The sequence below is a fragment of the Lates calcarifer genome, linkage group LG8 (assembly GCF_001640805.2).
Source record: "Lates calcarifer isolate ASB-BC8 linkage group LG8, TLL_Latcal_v3, whole genome shotgun sequence".
In the NCBI taxonomy this organism is placed as follows: domain Eukaryota; kingdom Metazoa; phylum Chordata; class Actinopteri; family Centropomidae; genus Lates; species Lates calcarifer.
In genome coordinates this window covers 11103761-11124323 of record NC_066840.1, presented here as the reverse complement: position 1 = coordinate 11124323, position 20563 = coordinate 11103761, and the positions used below count along the sequence as shown (strand labels likewise).

General features: G+C 43.1%; 3 protein-coding genes across 3 annotated transcripts; 2 read left to right on the top strand and 1 right to left on the bottom strand.

Moving 5' to 3' along the window:
* The first annotated feature begins 17 nt into the window (after positions 1-17).
* LOC108899169 (zinc finger and BTB domain-containing protein 5-like) lies at positions 18-4113 on the top strand. The gene has a single exon (XM_018699452.2). The coding sequence runs from the start codon at positions 1077-1079 to the stop codon at positions 3144-3146; it is 2070 nt and encodes a 689-aa protein (XP_018554968.1). The 5' UTR covers positions 18-1076; the 3' UTR covers positions 3147-4113.
* Positions 3510-7129, bottom strand: grhpra (glyoxylate reductase/hydroxypyruvate reductase a). The gene is made up of 9 exons (XM_018699455.2): positions 6555-7129; positions 6080-6210; positions 5571-5643; positions 5347-5463; positions 5116-5204; positions 4889-4990; positions 4617-4752; positions 4345-4475; positions 3510-4257 (listed from the first exon to the last, which is right to left on the bottom strand). The coding sequence occupies exons 1-9, from the start codon at positions 6638-6640 to the stop codon at positions 4136-4138; spliced, it is 987 nt and encodes a 328-aa protein (XP_018554971.1). The 5' UTR covers positions 6641-7129; the 3' UTR covers positions 3510-4135.
* Positions 7130-8133: 1004 nt separating this feature from the next.
* si:ch211-203d1.3 (protein phosphatase Slingshot homolog 3) lies at positions 8134-20555 on the top strand. The gene is made up of 17 exons (XM_018699454.2): positions 8134-8296; positions 9416-9582; positions 11043-11080; positions 11177-11363; positions 13221-13336; positions 13506-13574; positions 14476-14541; positions 14637-14819; positions 15233-15326; positions 15477-15605; positions 15848-15894; positions 16027-16173; positions 17204-17404; positions 17516-17699; positions 17800-17892; positions 17998-18093; positions 18860-20555. The coding sequence occupies exons 2-17, from the start codon at positions 9535-9537 to the stop codon at positions 18995-18997; spliced, it is 1836 nt and encodes a 611-aa protein (XP_018554970.1). The 5' UTR covers positions 8134-8296; positions 9416-9534; the 3' UTR covers positions 18998-20555.
* Positions 20556-20563: the final 8 nt, after the last annotated feature.

Genomic DNA, 20563 nt, shown 5'->3' with positions numbered 1-20563 from the left:
TCAAGAACTGACTCCCCTGCAGCAGTGAACTTGATGATTGCAATGCCGGAGCTCACAGACATCCAGTTTAATTCTAGAGGTCTTAGTTACAGTGTTATAGTGCTCAAAGGTACATTATATTACTTTAAAGAAGAAAAACAGAGAATTAGTTTGCCTTTTCTCTGCAGTGAGGACCCACCAAATACTTCAATCTTCGTAGTAAATGAGATATAAAGATTTGGGTCCTGTGGTAAATTCTCTGATCTGACTGGGACTTTCATTTGCATCATTAATATATCAAGGAGATGTAAATGTTAAAAACACATAAAATGGTCATTCCAACATGTCCTCTGTACAAGATGCTTAACTCAAGTGATGAACCTTCAAGGATTTTCCAGTAAAATAAAAATGTTCAAAACATTTCTTAATATAACTTGAGGATGTTTACACTGAGTTTCCTTCACGATGTCAAATACAGTGACTGGCAGCAGTTATTACAGAATGGCTTTTAATAAAACAGCTGAGACATTTTAACAAAATGATGGTAAATTTGAGTTTTGACTCAGCAAAGAACTACAGAGGAGCTGAGTTGCACTTCCGGAAGATGACCACCTGGGGGCGGTGCTGTGTTATTCTGTGGACTGAGCGGACTCGAGGTGATGGATCCGGTGACAATGGATGCAGATCCCAGCCTGGTTGTGTGAGCGCTGTAAATCACACACGTAAATAACAGTGGAAAAAGCTGAAGTCATGGATGTCGTCGTAGAGCTGCAGCAGTAGTAGAAGGCCAGCAGGCTGTTTTTGGAGACAAAGCCGGAGTTTTCGTCGCATCCTGCCGCGTTATTGTCGGACCAGGCCCGCCCATACTCCAGAGCATCTCTAGGAAACCCGGCTACAGCGGACAATGAACCGCTACATATCACAGTGGAGGTGAGCTGCTGTGAAACGAGTTCAGTCAGCCTGATGCCGTTTACAGCAGATGAGATGTGGATAACGAGAGGCGGCTGATCCTGAGCAGCTGAACTGTTTCTAACAATGACCTTCATTGTATTAGTGTATCACCAGCAGCGCCACGGATTAAAGATGAAACAATAATCATGGACTTCCCGGGTCATTTCCAGCACATTTTCAAGCAACTCAACCACCAGCGCCTCCAGTCTCAGCTGTGTGACTGTGTGGTGGTGGTTGGAGGTCAGAGTTTCCGGGCTCATCGCTCCATCCTGGCAGCTTCCAGCTCTCACTTCAGAGCCCTCCTGAGCTCCACTGACAGCGCTGATGAGGTTGGAGGAGCGAGAGCTGACAGAGGTGAAGCTGGAGGCCCCAGCGTGATGGAACTAGATCCAGAGGTGGTGACCCCTGAGGCCTTCTCCACCCTGCTGGACATGATTTACACCTCCACCCTCTCCCTGGGGTCCTCCAATGTCATGGATGTGCTGCTGGCGGCCTCGCACCTGCACCTGAATGCTGTGGTGAAGGCGTGCAAGCTCCACCTGTCCAAGAAAAACTTCCCTGCCTCGCCGCCTAAAGGGTGGAGGTCGGTGCAGCAGCAGCAGCAGTGTCCCACATTGCAGGCAGAGAGGTCATCCTCGCATCAGCAGGTCACATCTGCAATGGAGGAGGATGCAGATGAAGAGGTAGTGGGAGTTGAGGTAACCCAGTCGGGTGGAGGTGAAGAGCAGGGGGCGAAGAGGAGAGTCAGTGGCGAGGGGAGTGCAGCATCGCCACCCCTGAGGCTTAAAAGGAAGTCACACGATGACAGACTTGGCGACAGGAAGAGAAGCAGCAGGTTGGCCGGGGAAAACTACAAGGAGTGCTCCCCTACTGTGACCAGCAGGAGCACCATCAGCGCAGAAGAGGGCGGAGAAGACCTGCTGTTCCCGGACTGCCTGGGGACGGCCGATGGACTCTGGGGGAGCCGAGGCGACGAGGAGGTGGAGGAGAAATACGAAGCAACCAAGGGGGAGTTGGAGGAGATCCAGCTGCCCAGCCAGTCAGACAGCAGCACGGGAGGAGGTGTGGGCCCGTGGGAGAAGGACGGAGGTACGGATGGAGGCACAGTGGTGAAAGTAAAGGTGGGGGAGGAAGGGGAGGAGGAGGGAGAGGAGCCAAAGATGGAGGTGATTGAGGTGAAAAAGGAAAATCTAAGCACATATTCCCCAGATTTGGATACTCCTCCATCTCCAGTGCAGGACTGCACAGACAGCTTAGTAAATGATGAGAAAATGGCCACAACATCCACCCTGACAGAGGGCGGTGTCAGCTCCTTACAACCTCAGCTGTGCACAGAGCTTCAGACTGGTGCACACAGTGAGGCTGGAGGTTTGGGTGAGGACTCTGTAGACGGTGAAGGCCTGGACAGCCTGTCGGAGCTGGCCTTCTCCTGCTTCCTCAATCCCAGTGCTGAGAGTGTAATGGGAGCTCTGGAGGAAGAAGACAGCCTGGCCAGTCTCACAGCTGCTGCTACTGCAGCCGCCGCTGCCAGTGATGCTCCTGCAGCAGCTGGAAGTATAGGTGAAGCATGCCAAAACTCAGAAGAAGCAAACACTGCTTCTGCTCAGTCCTCTGATTCTTCCTCCTCCTCCTCCTCCTCTCTTGTGTTTCCAGTAACTTCTGTCCCCTTGCAGCAGCTTCTCCCGACTCAGAGCCCCGGTTTTAGTGACACCCTCATCCTGCAGCCCACCCAGAACTCTTTAGCGGGGTTCCTGAGCGGCATCAGGCCAGGCCTCAGTCTGGAAGCCTCCCTCGTCCAACCCCCCAGAGCAGGGAAAAGCTCGACCACCTTCCGTCGCATCGCCCCCAAAGTGCCGCCCGGATCAGAAGCCGGCGCGGATGCTTCCTCCTCCTCCGGATTGGCGGGGGATGCTGCCGATCGTCCGCCTCTGACCAGAGCCTCTGAGGACGTCCTTTCCAAGTGCAAGAAAGCGGCAGCTGAGGACCACGTGCTGTTAGTGGAAGGGGAAAAGAAGTACGCCTGCAATATCTGCTGCAAGACCTTCATGAACCTGACCGACTGCAAGAAGCACATTCGCGTCCACACGGGAGAAAAGCCCTACCCCTGTCCCAAGTGCGGCAAACGCTTCAGCCAGTCCTCCCACCTTTACAAGCACTCGAAGAACACCTGTCTGAACTGGAGAGACGATCAGTCTTTCCCAGACGCTCTGCTCTGACCTCTTAGCCAGAGGCTCACACTCGACACAGTCACTCTCTGAACTTGAGTATTTATTCATCCCAATCAATTTTTGTTTAATTTATTTTAAATGAAATCAAAGTCACTTTGCTGATGTATCTCTTAAGTTATTTGATGGTTTTACGTTTTCAACCATGCTGTAATTTCTTTTAATAATTGAAACATAAAATGTAGCCCACCTGATGTGAATGCACTGAAAATATTCTCAAAGATAACATGGTTTACATCGCTGCCAAATGAAGAGTGATGAGAAAACACATGATGCACTTGGTAATTTTTATGGCGCTTGAATCTATTTCGAGCTTGAGGATGTTTTTAAAAAAAATAGTCACACACACATAGCTTTACGTTTCTACTAAATGACAGGTTTTTATTCTTCAGAAAAATCCCATTTCACTGGAGTGTTGTACTGTTTAGTAAGTGACGACATGGAGCATTATCAGCAGGATAAAGTGCAGACCAACAAATGTAATGCAAATCTTTATGGCAAGTGCTACTTTTAGAATGAGAGAGATAATAAATCACTGATTCTGTTTTGAAGGGAACATTTTAAATGCAAATGAGAAAAGGTTTTTACAGTTTAACTGCAGACAGTTCCAGTAAGACCAGACATGTACGGAGCTAAGGTAAAGGAGTGCTGCTAGTTTGTTGCTAGTTCATCATCCTCTTTTTGAAGAACTTGCAAACATATCTGAAACGACTAAACCCTGCACTGAGCATTTCCTTCCTCAAAAATGTCACACTGTATATTAAAAGTGCAATCCTCTGAAACTGTGACAGGGTCAAATGAAACTATCAAGCTGACACTGACACAATGTCTGATCTACGTTAGTATTCTTACTATTCTTTTCATTCCTGCACTGTTTTTATCTCGCATCAGAGACTGTTATCAGACAAGCATGTTGCTGTTCTCTGATAATCCACGCAGCACCAGAGGAGGCGGCAGGCACAGCGGCTCAGTTTCAGGCCCTAGAAGTTGAGTTCGCTGGGCATTTCTGTGCCCTGTAAGCCGCCCAGCAGGTTTCGCGCCGCCAGGGCTGACATGATGCCTCTGGTGGAGTAGGTGGCGCTGCCGATGTGCGGCAACACCACTTCACGAGACGAGAGAGGAAAGAAAATCAAAGTGGGAAAAGAGGCAAAGATGACACCTCTAGATGTTGTGTGTTCTGTTTACTCACCACAGTTTTTTAGTGTAAGAAGAGGGTGGTTTGTTGGGAGTGGCTCAGGTGTTGTGACATCCAGTCCAGCTGCAGCTATTTGTCCGCTGCTCAAAGCCTCATACAGATCCTCCTGGTTCACCACAGCCCCCCTGAAAGCAATCATTTACCATGTCGTCATCCTTATGTGTGAAGCTGCTGTCATGCTACAGCCATTAAAAAGTCCATGGGTATGGACTGGAGTATATTTCCATTTCGATGCATCAATCTCATTTCTCTGCTTGGATGTGTACCTGCTTGAGTTGATGAAGACTGCAGTGTTCTTCATCTTGCTGAAGAAGGCCTTGTCACACAGGCCCTGGGTCTCTGGTGTCAGGGAGCAGGAAACAACAATGAAGTCGCTCTCAGACACAAGAGTGTCCAGGGGAACTGTTCAAGAGAGAGGAGAGGAGAGGAGGAGGAACATGAGGGGAAGAGACCAACTAAATATTATTACATTTTCACTTCTTCTGTCCTGCCCCAATCATTGCTTTTATGTTGTTTCTGTTTCTCTTCTTACTCTTACCAAATTCTCCATTCACCTCTGTGGCGTGGGCCTTGGCTGTTCTCCCAGAGTACAGCAGCCTCTTCACTCCGAAAGGCATGAGTCTCTGAGCGATGGCCATACCTGAACACAAACACACAACAGGTTGTAAACTTTGTGAGGAAAATGATGCCACATGTTGACAGATAAGTCAGCCAGGGATCTTGTTACAGGATGTTGGTCATATGTCAAAGTAAATGAAGACTTACCGATACGTCCCAGTCCGATGATTCCTACTGTGCTGCCAGAAAGACCATAACCACACAGCCAGAGAGGCTTCCACGAGCTCCAGCCTCCACTGAGAGAAACAAGAAGACAGTATGACCACTGTGTGGCTAAATTAAAGAAATTGCTTATGCTTTTAGTTAAAAAATGACAGAATCATAATCATTAGAAGACAATGATAAGTAAGTGTAAATGTGTAACTTGGTGAAACTGACTTTTTGACCTCTTCCACTCCCTCTGGTAATCTGCGGGCGGTGGCTAGCAGCAGAGCTACAGTCAGTTCAGCTGTGGCGTCAGTCAGTACATCTGGAGTGTATCCAACACGTATACCCCTAAAGAAAACACACAGGAGTGTAACTGAGAAGCCATGTGACACTTCATCCTACTACTTTAAGGTTGGTTTTGTCAGTAGAAGCTACAGCTTTTTGGTGAAACTTACCGTTTCTTTATTTCATCGATAGCCATGTGGTCAAATCCAACAGACAAGGTGCTGATTACTTTTAGGTTTGGCCCTGTAATCAGAGACAGAGCAGCTGAAGAACTGAAATCTGCACTACCACACTTCAACAGACTACTACTACTGTTCAATACGGTTTAATTAAAGTTAAAACAATACTTGGATTGAATTTGAAATTTATCTAATCACAGAAAATTATGATAATTGATCAACAACAAAAAAAACTCTACTTCCTGCTTCTCAAATCTGTGGATTTGTTGCTTTTCTCTCTCGTTGTAAATTACACTGTTTATAAAAGAGTATTGACATCCCTCTGAGGTTTTCATGTTTCAGTTTTCAAGTAGCAGAAAATGAAAATACTCAAGTACAGTATAAGTAGCTCAAAATTATACTTGAGTAAAGTACGAAAAAACTCCCTGGAAACCAGTACTGATATTGAAATAAAGATGACTGACTGAGTGATCAATACAATGATCACAGATGAGTAGTACCTGCAGCATCAAGGACTTCAGCATCGATCTTGTCTGACAGCAGACACAGAAGACCGTGAGCCCCCTGTACACCTTTGAGCAGCTCTGCTCTCGACACAGGTTCATCCGAGTCCCACAGAGACACCTCACACCTGTTTGCACAGAGACAGAAGAAGGACGAGAAGAATGAGAAGGATGTTGTTCAGGTGTACAGGCTGATTTAGGCCTTTAGTCTAAGGAAAAACTGACGGTGGTGGTGGTGGTGGTTGTGTCTGACCCTAGGAGAGGTCACAGGGTTACATCTTTAGACCTCACAGCTGCAGGATTGAGTAACACGATGACCAGCAAAACATGATGACTGTCTTAACATATGGTTGAGTCAGACTGAGAGGAAAAGGCAGCTGGGGTAAACTGCTGTGGAGCACACCCACATAGTCTGCTGTTAGCTGATAAATGCTACTTTCAAAGTCAAGTAACAGTTAAAAACGATTCCTACTCTGCCGCCGCTGACAGGATCTTCATTCCCTCCTGCGGGATGCGCCTCGTCACGAAAACCTTCATGAGTTTTGCAGCTGTTTGCATCCCACGTTAAAGGCAGAGATGATTTCAAATCCTCTCCGGATTAAACACCGTGAAGTCTGTGGAGAGGACGGGTGTGTTCACGGTCTGCTCAGGCTGAGACTTCAACTGTTTTAACCTTCAATGTCTGCAACGCCGCTCGCAGTGAAAAGAACTACACTTCACACGCTCCTCTACACATCAGGAAGGAAGCACTTCATCTCCTGTCAGTGCGCCTGCGTAGAGTTGCAGTTACTTTACCTGGAAGCGGTGGGTCTGCTGTGCTATGTTTCTAAGCAAATTTTATCTCGAAAAAAAAAAAATCAAAAACTGTGTCTTGTCTCTCTTGTCTTGTTTGTCAGGATGTCAGGTGTAAAATTAGTTGCAAAATGCGCTAAAGTAAATCAGTCATCATCGTAATAAGACCTGAATCTGCGCCGGTCAGCTTTTTCCTTTATTCATTTAATCTGGGAACGAATTAATTCACAGTAATCGTCTCATCCTAGTACGGACATGTTTACGTTTCTCTGATTCTATTTCCTGGGTTCGTGTGAAAACAAAGGAGCGGACAACGTCGTAAGCAACGGAACGCGGTGGCCGGAAGATGCATTCACTTTGAAATTGTTCAACAGAAATTAAAAGTTTTTTCAGTTGTCCTAGTGGTAAATACATGTCAGCAGTCAGCAGTGATGGACATTATAATAAATACATTTACTCAAGTGTACTCTTGAGTACAGTTCTGAAGTACTATCATACATTACTTGAGTGTTTACTTTTTATGCTATCATTTTACTCGACTACATTTCAAAAGGGAAATTTACCTGTTGAATTATTATGGTCTCTAAAATCTGATGCATTAGATTACAAACTATTTTAAAACTATGTTACTATTACTATTACTATTTTAGTGTAAGTACATTTGTCACTGATAGTACTTTACAATTAAATTTAAAGCAGTATTTTCCATTTCAGAGTACTTTAACAATATGGTACTATTATTATTTTTTTAGCCTACTTGGAACATGTAAACTATCTGAATACTTCCTCCACCACTGGCAGCCAGTCTGAAATAAGAAACAAGAAGTTTCTTTCTTGTTATTCATCACCCAGTAACTGGAGCCCATTTCTTGGTAGAAGTTTGTGAGTATAAATGAACTCAAATTAACTGAAAATGATTAAGTACTGTACTTAAGTTCAATTTTGAGGTACGTCAGTAAGTTAAGGTACATTTTTCTGCAGAATTTACTTTTGATACTTTAACACTTACTCACTGTTACTGACAGAGGATTTTTGCAGGACTTGTGTGTGTAAATTGTTAGTTTTTTTTTTTTTTTTTTTTTTTTTTTTTTTTGATTGTTGTATTGATACTTTTATATAAGACATGAGGAATATGTCAGACAAAAAACAAGCCTATGTTGCCTTGATTTACGATGTTTCAGGCCCACTGCGGATCGACGTCTACGTACCACAACGTTTGCGTGCGTATAACGTCGTTGTCTCCTCCTCCTCCTCCTCCTCCTCCTCCTCCTCCGTAGAGTCTCCTCCGCTGGGGAAGCCACTGGGCTGTAAATGGTGAAGTCCTCTTCCTCGGAAGAAAGCAGAGGGCGGAATAAGGAGCTCTCGGTACAAACTAGTAGACACCGAAGCAGGAAATTGGAGTGCGGACCCAGTTTGGAAAAGGTGAGAAGTTTGAGAAGTGAGAAGTGCCTTCGTTTGTGTTTCTTTATTTATTTATCCGTGTTGTTTCGGACATAGCAGCGGCAGCGGCCAACGGCATCGTCAGCTGTTAGCTCGGACTGGCTGTAACAGGCTTCACTGCCTGTTATTAGTGGTTTGGTGCAGTAACGAAGCGCGGTCTGTTCTCAGCTCGTCTGTCTGGATCAAAATACATTATGATGATTATTCACCTGTTCACAATAAGTCAGGGTTTAAAGTCAGTGTATCATCTGCAAGCAGCGAGTTGTAACCATGTCACAATATCTGCTGACATATAAAGCAGGCGTTACCACGCTGCTCATGTCACCAGAAAACAGACTCAAGAAACCCTCAAGATTTTAACATGGTTAATTATGCGGCTTTGAAAGCTGATAAGAACATGAACTTCTCTCAGTGTGCTAACCTCCTGCTATGTAATTTTGTATTCCTTTTTTTGGTCAGTTTTATTTTACATAGCGACTTGAGGAACATCCCTAAATGCAAGACTGTACTTTATTGATAATAAATACATCCTGTCTAAGAACTACAAGGAACTAAATTATCAGTACTTAGTCTCATTTCCTGTCTGTTGTTTTTTATTGTTAAATTATGTGATGTATTGAAAATGTAGTTTCATTTCTGCTTATCACAAGATTGACGAGAAATTCTACTTTTCACTGACGAAATCCATTTACCTAGGTATTGTACTGTGAAAATATTGTGACATCCCAATAGAGAAATTCTTTATTGATTAAATTCTTAGATAAAATGTCTGTTTTACACTAATCTAGAGGGTGAATTACTGACAAGTCATCATCACTTTGCGTCATATTGATGTAAAAATCTTGTAAATCCACTAATGTCATTAAGCAATCATGGCTTAATACAGCCAAAGATATGCTAAAATTTCTGAGAGTAAATGTAGCGCATACCCTCATATTACCAAACACTTCCTCCACTGGATTAAACAGCTATGAAACTATTCCCTCCAAATAATGTACCTCCCTGAACCAGACACCTGGCGTCCTCACACCCCTCTTTATCTCTCATACCAAGCTGATTTATTGAACATAATTAAACGCAAATATTCATGTGTCATTTCAGACAATAAAAATACCAATATTTGCCCCACCCGTGGCACACTTTTGGCTGAGGAACCTGCAGAGCCTGTCTGAGCCTGCCAGCAACAGCAGGTTTAGTGGAAGACAGACCTGTAGTGTGCAATGGCTCTCTTGACCCTGCACAGGATCCCATCCATCGCCACCGCTCCAGTGAGTTTGCTAATCCCCACGCCTTGTCGTTGTACACAAACAAGTCCGTTATTTTGCATCATATGCTCAGATATAAAGTTGTTTACCTCTGCTTCAGTAGGAGTGATTCAGGACTGTCTGAGCTGTTCATGTTGTACTCTCTCACTGAGGACTAGTTGTTCCTGAATGAGTCCCTTTGTGGATATCATCACTGCATTTGCATGAATGATTGTGAGGCTGTTTGTTTTTCAGTTGTTGCCAGGGGTGTGATTACACTGATAGACTTGTAGGGTAAACATGCCACAGATATATGGTCATCAAAGTGATTTTAGCTGCCATTCACATTCATTACAGTGAGTGATTGAATTACTGTTTGTTTGTCTAAATCTCCAATGTCACTTTTAATGCATACATATAATCACATGAACACTGTATCATCAGCCTCTGTCTTTAACTTTATCTCTTCTCCTCTCATTCTCATTACAATGATTTAACTTTATGTCAGTGGCTTGGCTTTTATTCTGGTCTGTATCATTGCCAGCTAAACCATAATCGACCCGACTGTGGGTCAAGGTCTCATTTTCTGCATATTTTTGTCACAGAATCTAATCACTCCACTATCTTAACTTGTGCTCTCTCCTTTTTTTTCTTCTTCAAACCCTCATCGTTCCTCTCCTGGCTCCTGCCCACTTCTCCTCTTTAATTTCTTTTTTTTTTTTTCTTCTTCACTCTGTCTGGACTTGTCAGTTGCGTAACAGGTAATGTTACTGTCTCAAGTTTCTTTCTCCGTAAACCCTTGCTACTACTGCCACTTCTTTCTTGTTTCTTTACCCCCACCCCCCTTGTATTGCATTCCTCCTTAATTTCTTATGCCTTTCTTCTATAATTTCACGGCAACTCTCTTTGTTTTTATCTCCCTCCCCCTTGGCGTCCTCTTCCCTCTACTTACATATCACTCTTTGTGTTCTGTCCTCCACTGCACATTATCTGTGTTGCACCACATTTCACCCGAGAAAATGACTTAACATTTTTTTTCCCGGCACATTTGTGTCCACACCAGCAACAGGAAAAACATCACACACACTGTCACCAATGCTCCCAGAAAGCCTGTTACAGTGTTTAAACACTTTTGTCTTCATCAAGTCAGAAATGTGCCCCTTTGGGAGCATTAGAAACAGTGAGCAGCATTTTCTCATAGTAATTAGTGTTGTACAACCCCAACATCTGCTCACAGCTTTCTTTGGGATGCGCATATGTCAAATTGTTTGCATAATTATAAACAGCCTGCACAACAGATAAAATCCATTTAATTGTGGTAGAAAAAAAATCTTATGAAAATTATCATCATTAAAAGGGAAAAAAAAGAGATCATTTAGGTTTGTACACAAATTTGAATCACACACAAACACAGTAGAGGCTAAATATTTGTATTCTCCAGTCTTTCTGATGAATCTGTCTTCTGATTTATTTCATTTTTTAAGGATGAAAGTCTCCAAAGACGAGGGAGACTTCAGAAAAGGTAGCTATGCACCTGCGTTGTCATTTAATCACCAATAAGAAAACTGATAACCTGCTGCGGTGTTAAACTAACTGATGTCCCTGTGTCCACCTCCAGGGAGAGCTTTGCCCTCGTGAAGGGGGCGGTGCTTCTGCTGGAAGAAGGCGAGGATGTGGGCCTTCACAATGAGACCTCTCACTCTCCGACTTCTCCCGGAAAGCAAGGTGGCGGAGCGCCGGACACACGGCACAGGCACCTCCATGCCATGATTGAACAGCTCAGACCGGAAGATACCATCAAGCTGGTGAGGCCTCGTGTTCCCACGTTTGCACGTTGTAAACCAGAGCAGTAAAACCTGAAAGATATCCCACAGAAAGACTTCTGTTTGTGACCAAGTCATCAAGGTACACTTAGTCTGTTTACAGTTGAAATTAGGTAAGGGTCATAACATCAGTACGTTGGGTTCACTCATATTAGAATAATCATACATTTTGATCAAGGGGTGCATCGATCTGATACACAGGATTGGTACTGGCATTGATAACATTATTATGTGGACTGAGCATCTACAAATTACTAATCCACAATCAACACTGTCTTAATTAATGTCATCATAACCCTCCATCTCTCTGCTATCAGTAATATTCACAGTGGGTTGCCAATCTCAGTTTTTAGCACCATAGCATCTCTTGCCTCATGTCACCGTATTCCAATGAATTCCATGCAATGAGGTCTACAGATTTTTGAGGGAATTTGAGTGATAATTCAATTCAATTCAATTTTATTTATATTGTGCCAAATCACAACAAAAGTCATCTCAAGGTACTTTTCATATAGAGCAGGTCTAGACCGTACTCTTTAAAATATGGTATTTACAGAAAGAGACCCAACAAATCCCACCACAAGCAAGCACTAGGCGACAGTGGCAATGAAAAACTTCCTTTTAAGAGGCAGAAACCTTGAGCAGAACCGGACTCAGGGTGGGCGGCCATCTGCCTCGACCGGACCATAAGAGAGCACTGGTATTTGGTTCTTCTCAGAAATTTTGAGTTGAGATATTAGAGTTAGTATCTGGAGAGAAAAACTGTATCAGTACACCATTAACAACCAGGGGAGATTCTGATAATTGGAATACTTCACTTCTTCTGTATTAAAACAAATTTGTTGCTAAGTCAGAGGATAGTCACATTTTTTACATTCAGCAGAGACCGAGCAGCCACACGTGAGGTTTAAACATGTAACTGGTTCAGCAGTTTACCTGTGAATAAGACTGATTTACTAATCTGTATACAAAACGTCTCACATTTCACACCGGGTCAGTTTCCTTTCATTCAGTCTTGATTGTGATTATCACACAGTTAATTGTGCAGCAGTAGGTGGACAGTGTACTGTGGCTGGGACACATCAGGTAGACAGTGATATCATGTATCGTGTATCACAGTTGCTCTGCATGTGTCAGCCCATTAACTGCATAACAAGGTATTACAGATGCTTTCCTAAGCATTCCACTGACTTTGAGACTTTGAGTTTTCCAGGCAGCTGCTGGATTCACTTCATCACTAAAATATGAAAATCTTCATTGCAGAGACTTGAAAAATGTTATGTTGTTATGCTGAAATCATGGATGTTATACAGATCTTACATTATAAATGTTGTTCAGCAGGGAGCTCTTGGACACACCAACATGGAGGAGTTTTTAAAAATAATCTGTGCTGTCAGCTGTTTCACCTGACTAATACCTCAGTGTGATGGATTACCCAGAAATAAATTGAAACCAGAGGTTGTGTGGATGGCAGAAAAAAACAAATCAGTCAATCTTAAACATGATGTTTGCTTTGGATATATGGGATTTAGAGTTAATGGGCTAAAACATGTAAAAATAAAAGAACAGAGGTATGGTTCTTCAAGTGGACTATACCCAATGTCTGGTTTCCTTGATTTGATTTTCTCAGGAGGGCCAAAGAAAATATACCGCACAGGATATTTTACCCTGTGTGTAATCAGACTTTACTGAGTTTAATGGGCAACTCCAGACTTTAGAAGAAACTGCAACATGTTGCACAAAACACATTGATTTTGCAGAGCATTGCACCTGTTGCCTTCCTCTCTGTCTCCTTTCAGTCTCACACATCCTCTGTCCTCTCTGCCCTCTGTCATGCAGGCAGTGCAGTTGGAGTCCATCAGCCCCGTCAGAGTCAGGTATCTGATCGTTGTTTCCACCCTTGGCAGCAAACAGGAGAGCATCCTGTTGGGAATGGATTTCCCCAACTCAGACAGGTGTGTGTGTGTGTGTGTGTGTTTGTGTGTGTGTGTGTAACCAAGATGCTGGCGTACTGTTTCACAAGATAAGATTTTCCACTCAGTTAACAATTTCAGGTTCAGCTTTGACTGTTTTAAACTTCCTTCCTTGTCTTGAGTCCCTGTGTTCCTCTCCGCCTCTTCACAGCAATGAGTGCACCATCGGCCTGGTTCTGCCGATATGGAGTGACACGCAGGTGTATCTGGATGGAGACGGGTAAGAGGCATTTTTCTTTAAAAAATTATTAGCACAAGCGAGGAGTTTGTGAGGTTGCAGCACAGACGGTGCAGCTTGATGTCTGGGATTCTGGCCAGAGATAATGAGAACGAGTAATGACTCTATTTATGGAGTTGAATCATTCTCCATAAATTACAACTGTTCCTATCACTCACTCAGACCCTTACATAACCATGGAGGTCATGTGTTTTTGAAAGTAAAGTATAGTTACTGGCTTCTATCTTATGTAAAGGTCAGTGAGAGTTTAGCTGCTGAAAGTTCGGGTAAATATACAAGTACATCCCAAATATCCACTTCAGCTTAGTTTTAGTGTAAATTTTAGAAACCTGGGATTGTTCAGATGGTTGGGGCTGTTTTTGTTTTTTTTTTTTTATGTGTTAGCCGTGCCCCCCCCCCCCCCCCCACAGTTTTTCTGATAAATGTGCCAACCCTTTAGCAGTCAATTCTCAGAGGAGGATGTAGAGAAGGGCAGTGTGAAACTGAGAGTTAGCAGGTCTAAAAACAGTCGGTATCACACTGTGTGGCGGCTCTGCTGTGTTAGAACTAATCTGCTGTCACTGGCCGATTGTCGTACGAGCCGCTTTGATCATCTGCCACGTCAAACCAGCATGTTCGCCCTCGTCAGACTGGATCGCACCTCCAACCGTGCTGATTTCTCTCTCTCTCACTGCCTTCGCATTTTCTTCCCTCGCCTTTATTCACAAGGACGGCTATAATTTTCACTGAATAATTGAATAATCTTGGTCATTATGGTCATGTGTTCATTGTCAGACTGTTTCATCATAATGCTCCTCATGCTTCTTATCAGTGTGACTTCCTCCTTTCTCTTCTTTCTCTTCCTCTGACTTAATTATTGGAGCTTGTGCTTTTTTTTCCACAGTGGTTTTAGTGTGACCTCAGCAGAAGAGACCAGAATCTTTAAGCCTGTTTCCATGCAGACCATGTGGTGAGTGAAATGCTGACACCCAGGTACAAACACCAAGCGTGACATGTAGTGACATCATCTTCTTCTCTCCCTCCCTCCCTGCCCACTGCTGTAAGGTCAGTGCTGCAGGTGTTGCATGGCTGCTGCGAGCGGGCGGTCAAGGCGGCGTTGATCCCGGGCAGTGGCCTGGAGTGGGCCCAACACTACCACAGGCTCATCGAGTCCGATCGCTTCTGCCTCAACGAGTGGGAGGCCATGAATGACCTGGAGTCAGTCCGCAAGGACGTTAGCGGACAGAGGTAAACATCTGTTGTGTTTAAATGTCAATTCAGTGTTTCTTATTTATTCCTTTATCTGTGGGAGCTGAGTGAGCTGAAACACTGTCTCCTGCTGCCCATAGCTTTTGTAAGCACAAATACAACATACCCCACTACAAGTAGTCCAACATTCAATATTTACATAAATAGAAGTAGAGAAGTATCATCAGCAAAGTATACTTAAAATATCAAAAGTAAAAGTACCAGGCTGAATAGCCCCACCTGAGGGTTGTATTATCATATCTTTATTGTTTATATTTGAAATACTGATGCATTCACGTGTTCTTTAAATCAGTTATAAGTACTTGTATGAATAGGTATGTTGAAATAAAAAGAAAGCCATCACCGCTTCTTGTTGCTCATGCACACCTGTTCACTTTTCCTTGTGCGGGAAGTTCGGCAGACAGAATCTCCAACGAGAGGCTGATCAAAGAGCACCTGAGGGACATTATGAGGACTGAGGACCTGGACAACCTCACATCTAAAATGGTGAGATGTGGGCAGATGTAAAGAGGAAGTAGGATTGAATACAGACAGAGAGCTGCTAAAACAGGGCTGCAGAAAATAAAGGGTTGAGGAAATAATCGACAGTATACTTGAGCCCGTGTAAGGTCTGATTTCTCCTCTGCTCCACTGTAGGTGCACTCTGCCCTGGAGACGAGGATAGGCTTTGACATGAGTCCTTACAAGGAGTACATCGACAACGAGATCCTGGTCACCATGGCTCAGATGGACAAACCCTCTAAAATATTTGACTATCTTTATCTGGTGAGTGAATGTTCGGCTTCACAGGCGGTAACAAGCTTTATTTTTCACCAACATGGCGAGAAGCCTTTGTTTTTCTTTGGTCAGTGAACTTACGGAAGTGTGCTTTCACCAGGATGTTGTATGTGACTGTAACTTCCCCTTTTGGGACGTGTGTGTTGACAGTGATAGGGAAGACGGCTGTGTAGGCCTCTTTTCATCCCCTGTGCCCTCAGCTGAACGTCTCTTTCCTTTTCTGGTTTCAGGGCTCTGAGTGGAACGCAGCTAACTTTGAGGAGCTACAGAAAAACAAGTCAGTGTTTTCACCTGCAGCATTTTCTACAGCTCAGTGTATACTTGCTGTTGTCTCTAGCCTCAGTTGTCTCCTGACACTGTTGCTGAGTCACCACTGTGGCTCTTAAGTTTGCGCCTGTATGTTTTTCAGCATCGGCTACATCCTGAATGTGACGAGAGAGATTGACAACTTTTTCCCAGAGTCGTTCGCTTACATGAACATCAGAGTGTATGATGTTGAAGCCACCGACCTGCTCTCTCACTGGCCGGACACATACAACTTCATCAACAATGCGAGGTAGTACTGACACCCTGCATACATGCAAATCACAGCTGTTGACCAACACATCTGTCATCAACCACATCACATTTAGAGTTGTCCAATTACCTGATATTAAAATCAAACATGTTTATATATTTGTGACTGCTCTGATTGAACTTCAGGCCAATCAAAGGGGGGCACAGCACTAAGAGGTCACAGACAGTTGGGGCAACTGTCTCCTGCATTGTTACAGAGGAAATCCAGGGGTTTTTTCCTCCATTTTTCTCTTCTAGCTCTTGCCAAGAGTTAGAAGAGAAGAAGATTGATACCACTCTCATAACTGTCAGCCAAATATGAAGCTGGATCCACAACATGGTTAGCTTAGTTTAGTATAAATATGGAAATGGCTGGCTTGCACTTCTGTTTTTTTATACAAATTAAATAAGCACAATATAATGTGTTAGTTACTGAGTGTTAAAGATGCTGTGAGGGGGAATTTGTTACCATTTTACAGAACCAGGCTACATGTTTCCAGTCTTTATGCTAAGCTAATCTGTATGACTAATGTCTATGGCTCTGTATTTAAACATGGGAGTGGTATCAGTCTTCTCACCCTGCTCCCTGCCAGGAACTGAATAAGCACATTTCCTGAAATGTTGAACTATTCCTTTTAATCATGTCATCTGTTCCTATAGCCTCAACACCAACTTTGCAGTTTTGAGTTGTTGAATGTAACAGAACAGATGCGCTTTTGTATTTTTCAGTTGCATTTAGGCTCTTGAAAGGGAAACTCTGAGAGAAGGTCAGGTTACCCTCTGGGAACACGATTTGAAAGCTTGGAACTTGAGCTGAAATTTGTCCAACAGGTCAGCCAGTTAGCATTGCTGCTTTATCAGAGCTGCCACGTATTCACAAGATAGAAACTTTTAACTACCCTGTGTAACAATAAAGTGCACACCACAGTGTGCACTTTACAGCAGGGTCTCCAGTCCCCTCACTCCATTTTCCTTCTGGCAAAATCTCCAAACCACTAAGTGAGTTTCTCCTGATCTCTTGTGAATCTCAGGAAGAGTGGACAGGCGGTGTTGGTGCACTGTAAGATGGGCATTTCTCGCTCTGCATCCACGGTGATCGCCTACGCCATGAAGCAGCAGCGCTGGCCGCTGGATGTGGCGTTGGCCTACGTCAGGGACCGCCGGTCCATCGTTAAGCCCAATGATGGCTTCATGAAGCAGCTCCAGACCTACAGTGGCATCCTCAATGCAAGGTCAGGCGCGGTTTTCATTCTCATAATGCATGATCTCTGTGATCTCTGTGACTTGATGTTGTTTTATTGGCTCGTGTGAGAACTGTCCCGTCTGTTCATTCATGATTGCAGCCAGCAGCGTCACAGCGCACTCTGGAGGCGAAAGTCGAGAGACCAAAGACAAAAGTCAGTACGCGAGGAGGAAGGGAAGCCAGGAGAGGAGGAGGAAGAGGAAGAGGAAGAAGATGAGGGACTTGATGATGAGGAGGACGTAGAGAGTCCTGATGAAAAAGATGAATCAGAGGAAGAAGCTGAGGTAATTAGTTACAACACTAGTGTGTTATTAGCATTTCAGATCCTGCAGATTTTTTTAATCTTTATGGCTTCAACCCTTTTATTTCCTCAAACACACCCAGGTGTTTGAAGAACCTGGCCCAGCCTCTGACACCAACCAGGAACCTGGAGAGACAGGTGTCAATCCCATAATTACTGTAGATCAACCAGATAAGGTGCGCAGGCCTCCTGATACAAATTTATTCACACTCACTGCATCTGAGTGTATCGTAACCTTCACTAATTCTTTGATATTCTTTTTCTTCCTGTCTTCTCTCAAGGTCGCTCCCAGTGTTAATCGCAGCGGCAGGATGAATCTCTTCTCCCTCATGCAGTCCATCAGTGAACTGGATGATGTAGATAAGGGATCTGAACAGGTAAATGTGCCGAGAATCGAGCTTACAGATAAACAGCGGGTGTGTTAGGTAAAGAAATTTACTCTGGGAAGAGGCAGGAGATGTTTTGACCAAAAGCTTTTAATTATGCTTGTAATTATAACTTCATTTAAAATGTCTGTAGTTGTGCTGTAGACTTGTAATATTTCCCATATTTTCACAAATATATCAGTACATTTTAATTTTTTTAATTAAAAGAGAGACTCTAAGTTCACTGTGGTAGTGCTAGGAAATGGCAGATACAGGAAATAAACTCTATATTACATAATTTCATAATGGACTTTGTTGTAATATTACAGCTTCTGACTTTTTTTTTAGACACTCATGATATGCTGGAATCTTTTTCAGTTTCATTTCCCTGACTTCAAGTTGAAAATCCTTCAAATGTCTGAATATTTCTGCTCTGTATTGATTATATTCATTATCAGTTAATCTGACAATTACTCACTTCATCATGTAGTCTGACTGTGATGTCTTCACTTTGCTTCTTTAGTCTATCGAACAGTACAAAATACTCAGTTTACGCTCATATTTGACACAGAAAAACAGCAAATTGACACATTTTAGAAGATTATTCTGAGATTATTCAGCATTTTTGCTTGAAAAATTAAACGATTATCAGACGATCAGTATAGCTGCTGATTAACTTTTTCCTAATCATCTGATCGATGAATTTACAGCTCTAGCGACAGTGTTTATTTCCAGTGCTGTAAGTAACTGTTCTGCTACTTGATGATTCCTTTCAAAGCTTCCCGGCAGTCCGAGGCGATCTCCAGGACAGCGGAGGCGAAGCCACGGGCGGCGAGGTCTGATTCACCAGAGAGCATGTGTGGACGTTTCACCCGAACCACGCAGCCTGCAGGACGCCGCTCAGAGCAAAACCTAAGGTGATCCAAGACCTGCACAAAGAGCAGGGAGGGAGAGGAGGGTCCTGTAAAGGGGGCAGGGAAGAGGAAAAACATGGTGGGGAAAAAGTATAGAACATGAGACCTGAAGGAAAGCGCACTCCGGTAACATGCCAAGGTTTTTATACACTGCTACACTCGGGCTCTGCTGTATATTTCAGATTATTTAGACCTGGAAAGTTTTAATTTATGTTCTGAAGGTCATTTTTCGCTGCATTGTCGTTGCATTTCTCTGTTCATAATTATTATAACTGATGGTTCACTGTTGATGAAAGGATCTTGCTGCAGTATTTCTACACCAGTCAAAGCCAGGATATCTGATTGATGCGTTGTTGTATTATTATGGTTTACAGTGTTTTTACAACATATCCCACCACATACAGATGTACCGGTCTCTCCCTCCATGTAGCAACCTTTTCCTCCAGCCCCCTCATTACCTCTTCCCTCTTCCCTTCTTCAGCTTTTGTATTACCACTCCACAGATTATATCTATGCAATTACTGTTCTCTTTTACTGTTCTATGTAAATATGAGGCTGTACGCTGCCAACCGGAGGTAGACAGTTTTAAATGTTTTTCATATTCTCTCTCTCATCAGAAGTCTTTTTCACAGACGTACATTGCTCATGTGGAAGGATTTTACTGTGTTTAAGCTGTGCATTACGGACCAAGTTAGGGCCAGTTTTGTGGCACGAGCCCGTTTGCCAAACAGTGTGTTCCAACGTGCCAATGAATATCTATTAAGTTGAGAATCTTTATCACATCAGTGTGTTAAAAGAAACCAGTGTCACCCATTATATTTTTATTCATTCTTTTGAAACACCAGGGCTGAAAGAGTGCCTTCAACCTGAGAGTGAAATACGACTCTATGACTGGTGTTTTTAATGTTTTTACGAGGTGGTGGCTGAATGTATATGTATCTTCTACTGTTTCTCACTCGGTTTGACTGCAGTATAAATGTGACTTCCCAAGATTTTGCATGTATGCATAATGCATATATATATATATATATATATATATATATATATATATATATATATCCAGTATATATGTATCCACACATAATTGCTGATGAACTGGGTGCATGTTATGTATTTTTATACCAGCCTTTGAGAGCAAATTGTTCAGGGTTTTCTCATGTATTTATATACATTAATGGATCAAGGTAAATTATTCACTATATTGTTTTTAGATTCATGATCACCAGATGCTGATGTGGAACATTTGTTATTTCATGCTGGTATTACTTTTTAATCCAGTGAACCCAAGCTATAGCTTGTTTTACATTTACCCTGCATGCTAACCGTTAAAAAAAGAAAGAAAAAAAATGAAAATCATGCACTTTATAATCCCACAATACACTGTTCCCACTGCCTGAGCCAACGTCACGCTGTACTATGATCAAAATGATCAAAGATCTTTCTTTTTTATTCTTAAATCCACATGTCTATGCCTGGTTGTGTTAAGCTCTCCACTGTCTGCACCTCACTCTTGTTTACAACAAGCACTATGTGAAAAATAAATAATTATCCCCAAACCAACAGCTTTG

Coding starts and splice junctions, on each gene's coding strand:
- grhpra (XM_018699455.2), bottom strand. CDS start 6,640: ATGCAAACAGCTGCAAAACTCATGAAGGTTTTCGTGACGAGGCGCATC. Junction 6,211..6,554: donor ATCCTGTCAGCGGCGGCAGA/GTAGGAATCGTT, acceptor CTGTGCAAACAG/GTGTGAGGTGTCTCTGTGGG. Junction 4,258..4,344: donor TCTTACACTAAAAAACTGTG/GTGAGTAAACAG, acceptor CGTCTCGTGAAG/TGGTGTTGCCGCACATCGGC.
- LOC108899169 (XM_018699452.2), top strand. CDS start 1,077: ATGGACTTCCCGGGTCATTTCCAGCACATTTTCAAGCAACTCAACCAC.
- si:ch211-203d1.3 (XM_018699454.2), top strand. CDS start 9,535: ATGGCTCTCTTGACCCTGCACAGGATCCCATCCATCGCCACCGCTCCA. Junction 15,606..15,847: donor TATTTGACTATCTTTATCTG/GTGAGTGAATGT, acceptor TTCTGGTTTCAG/GGCTCTGAGTGGAACGCAGC. Junction 16,174..17,203: donor AACTTCATCAACAATGCGAG/GTAGTACTGACA, acceptor TGTGAATCTCAG/GAAGAGTGGACAGGCGGTGT.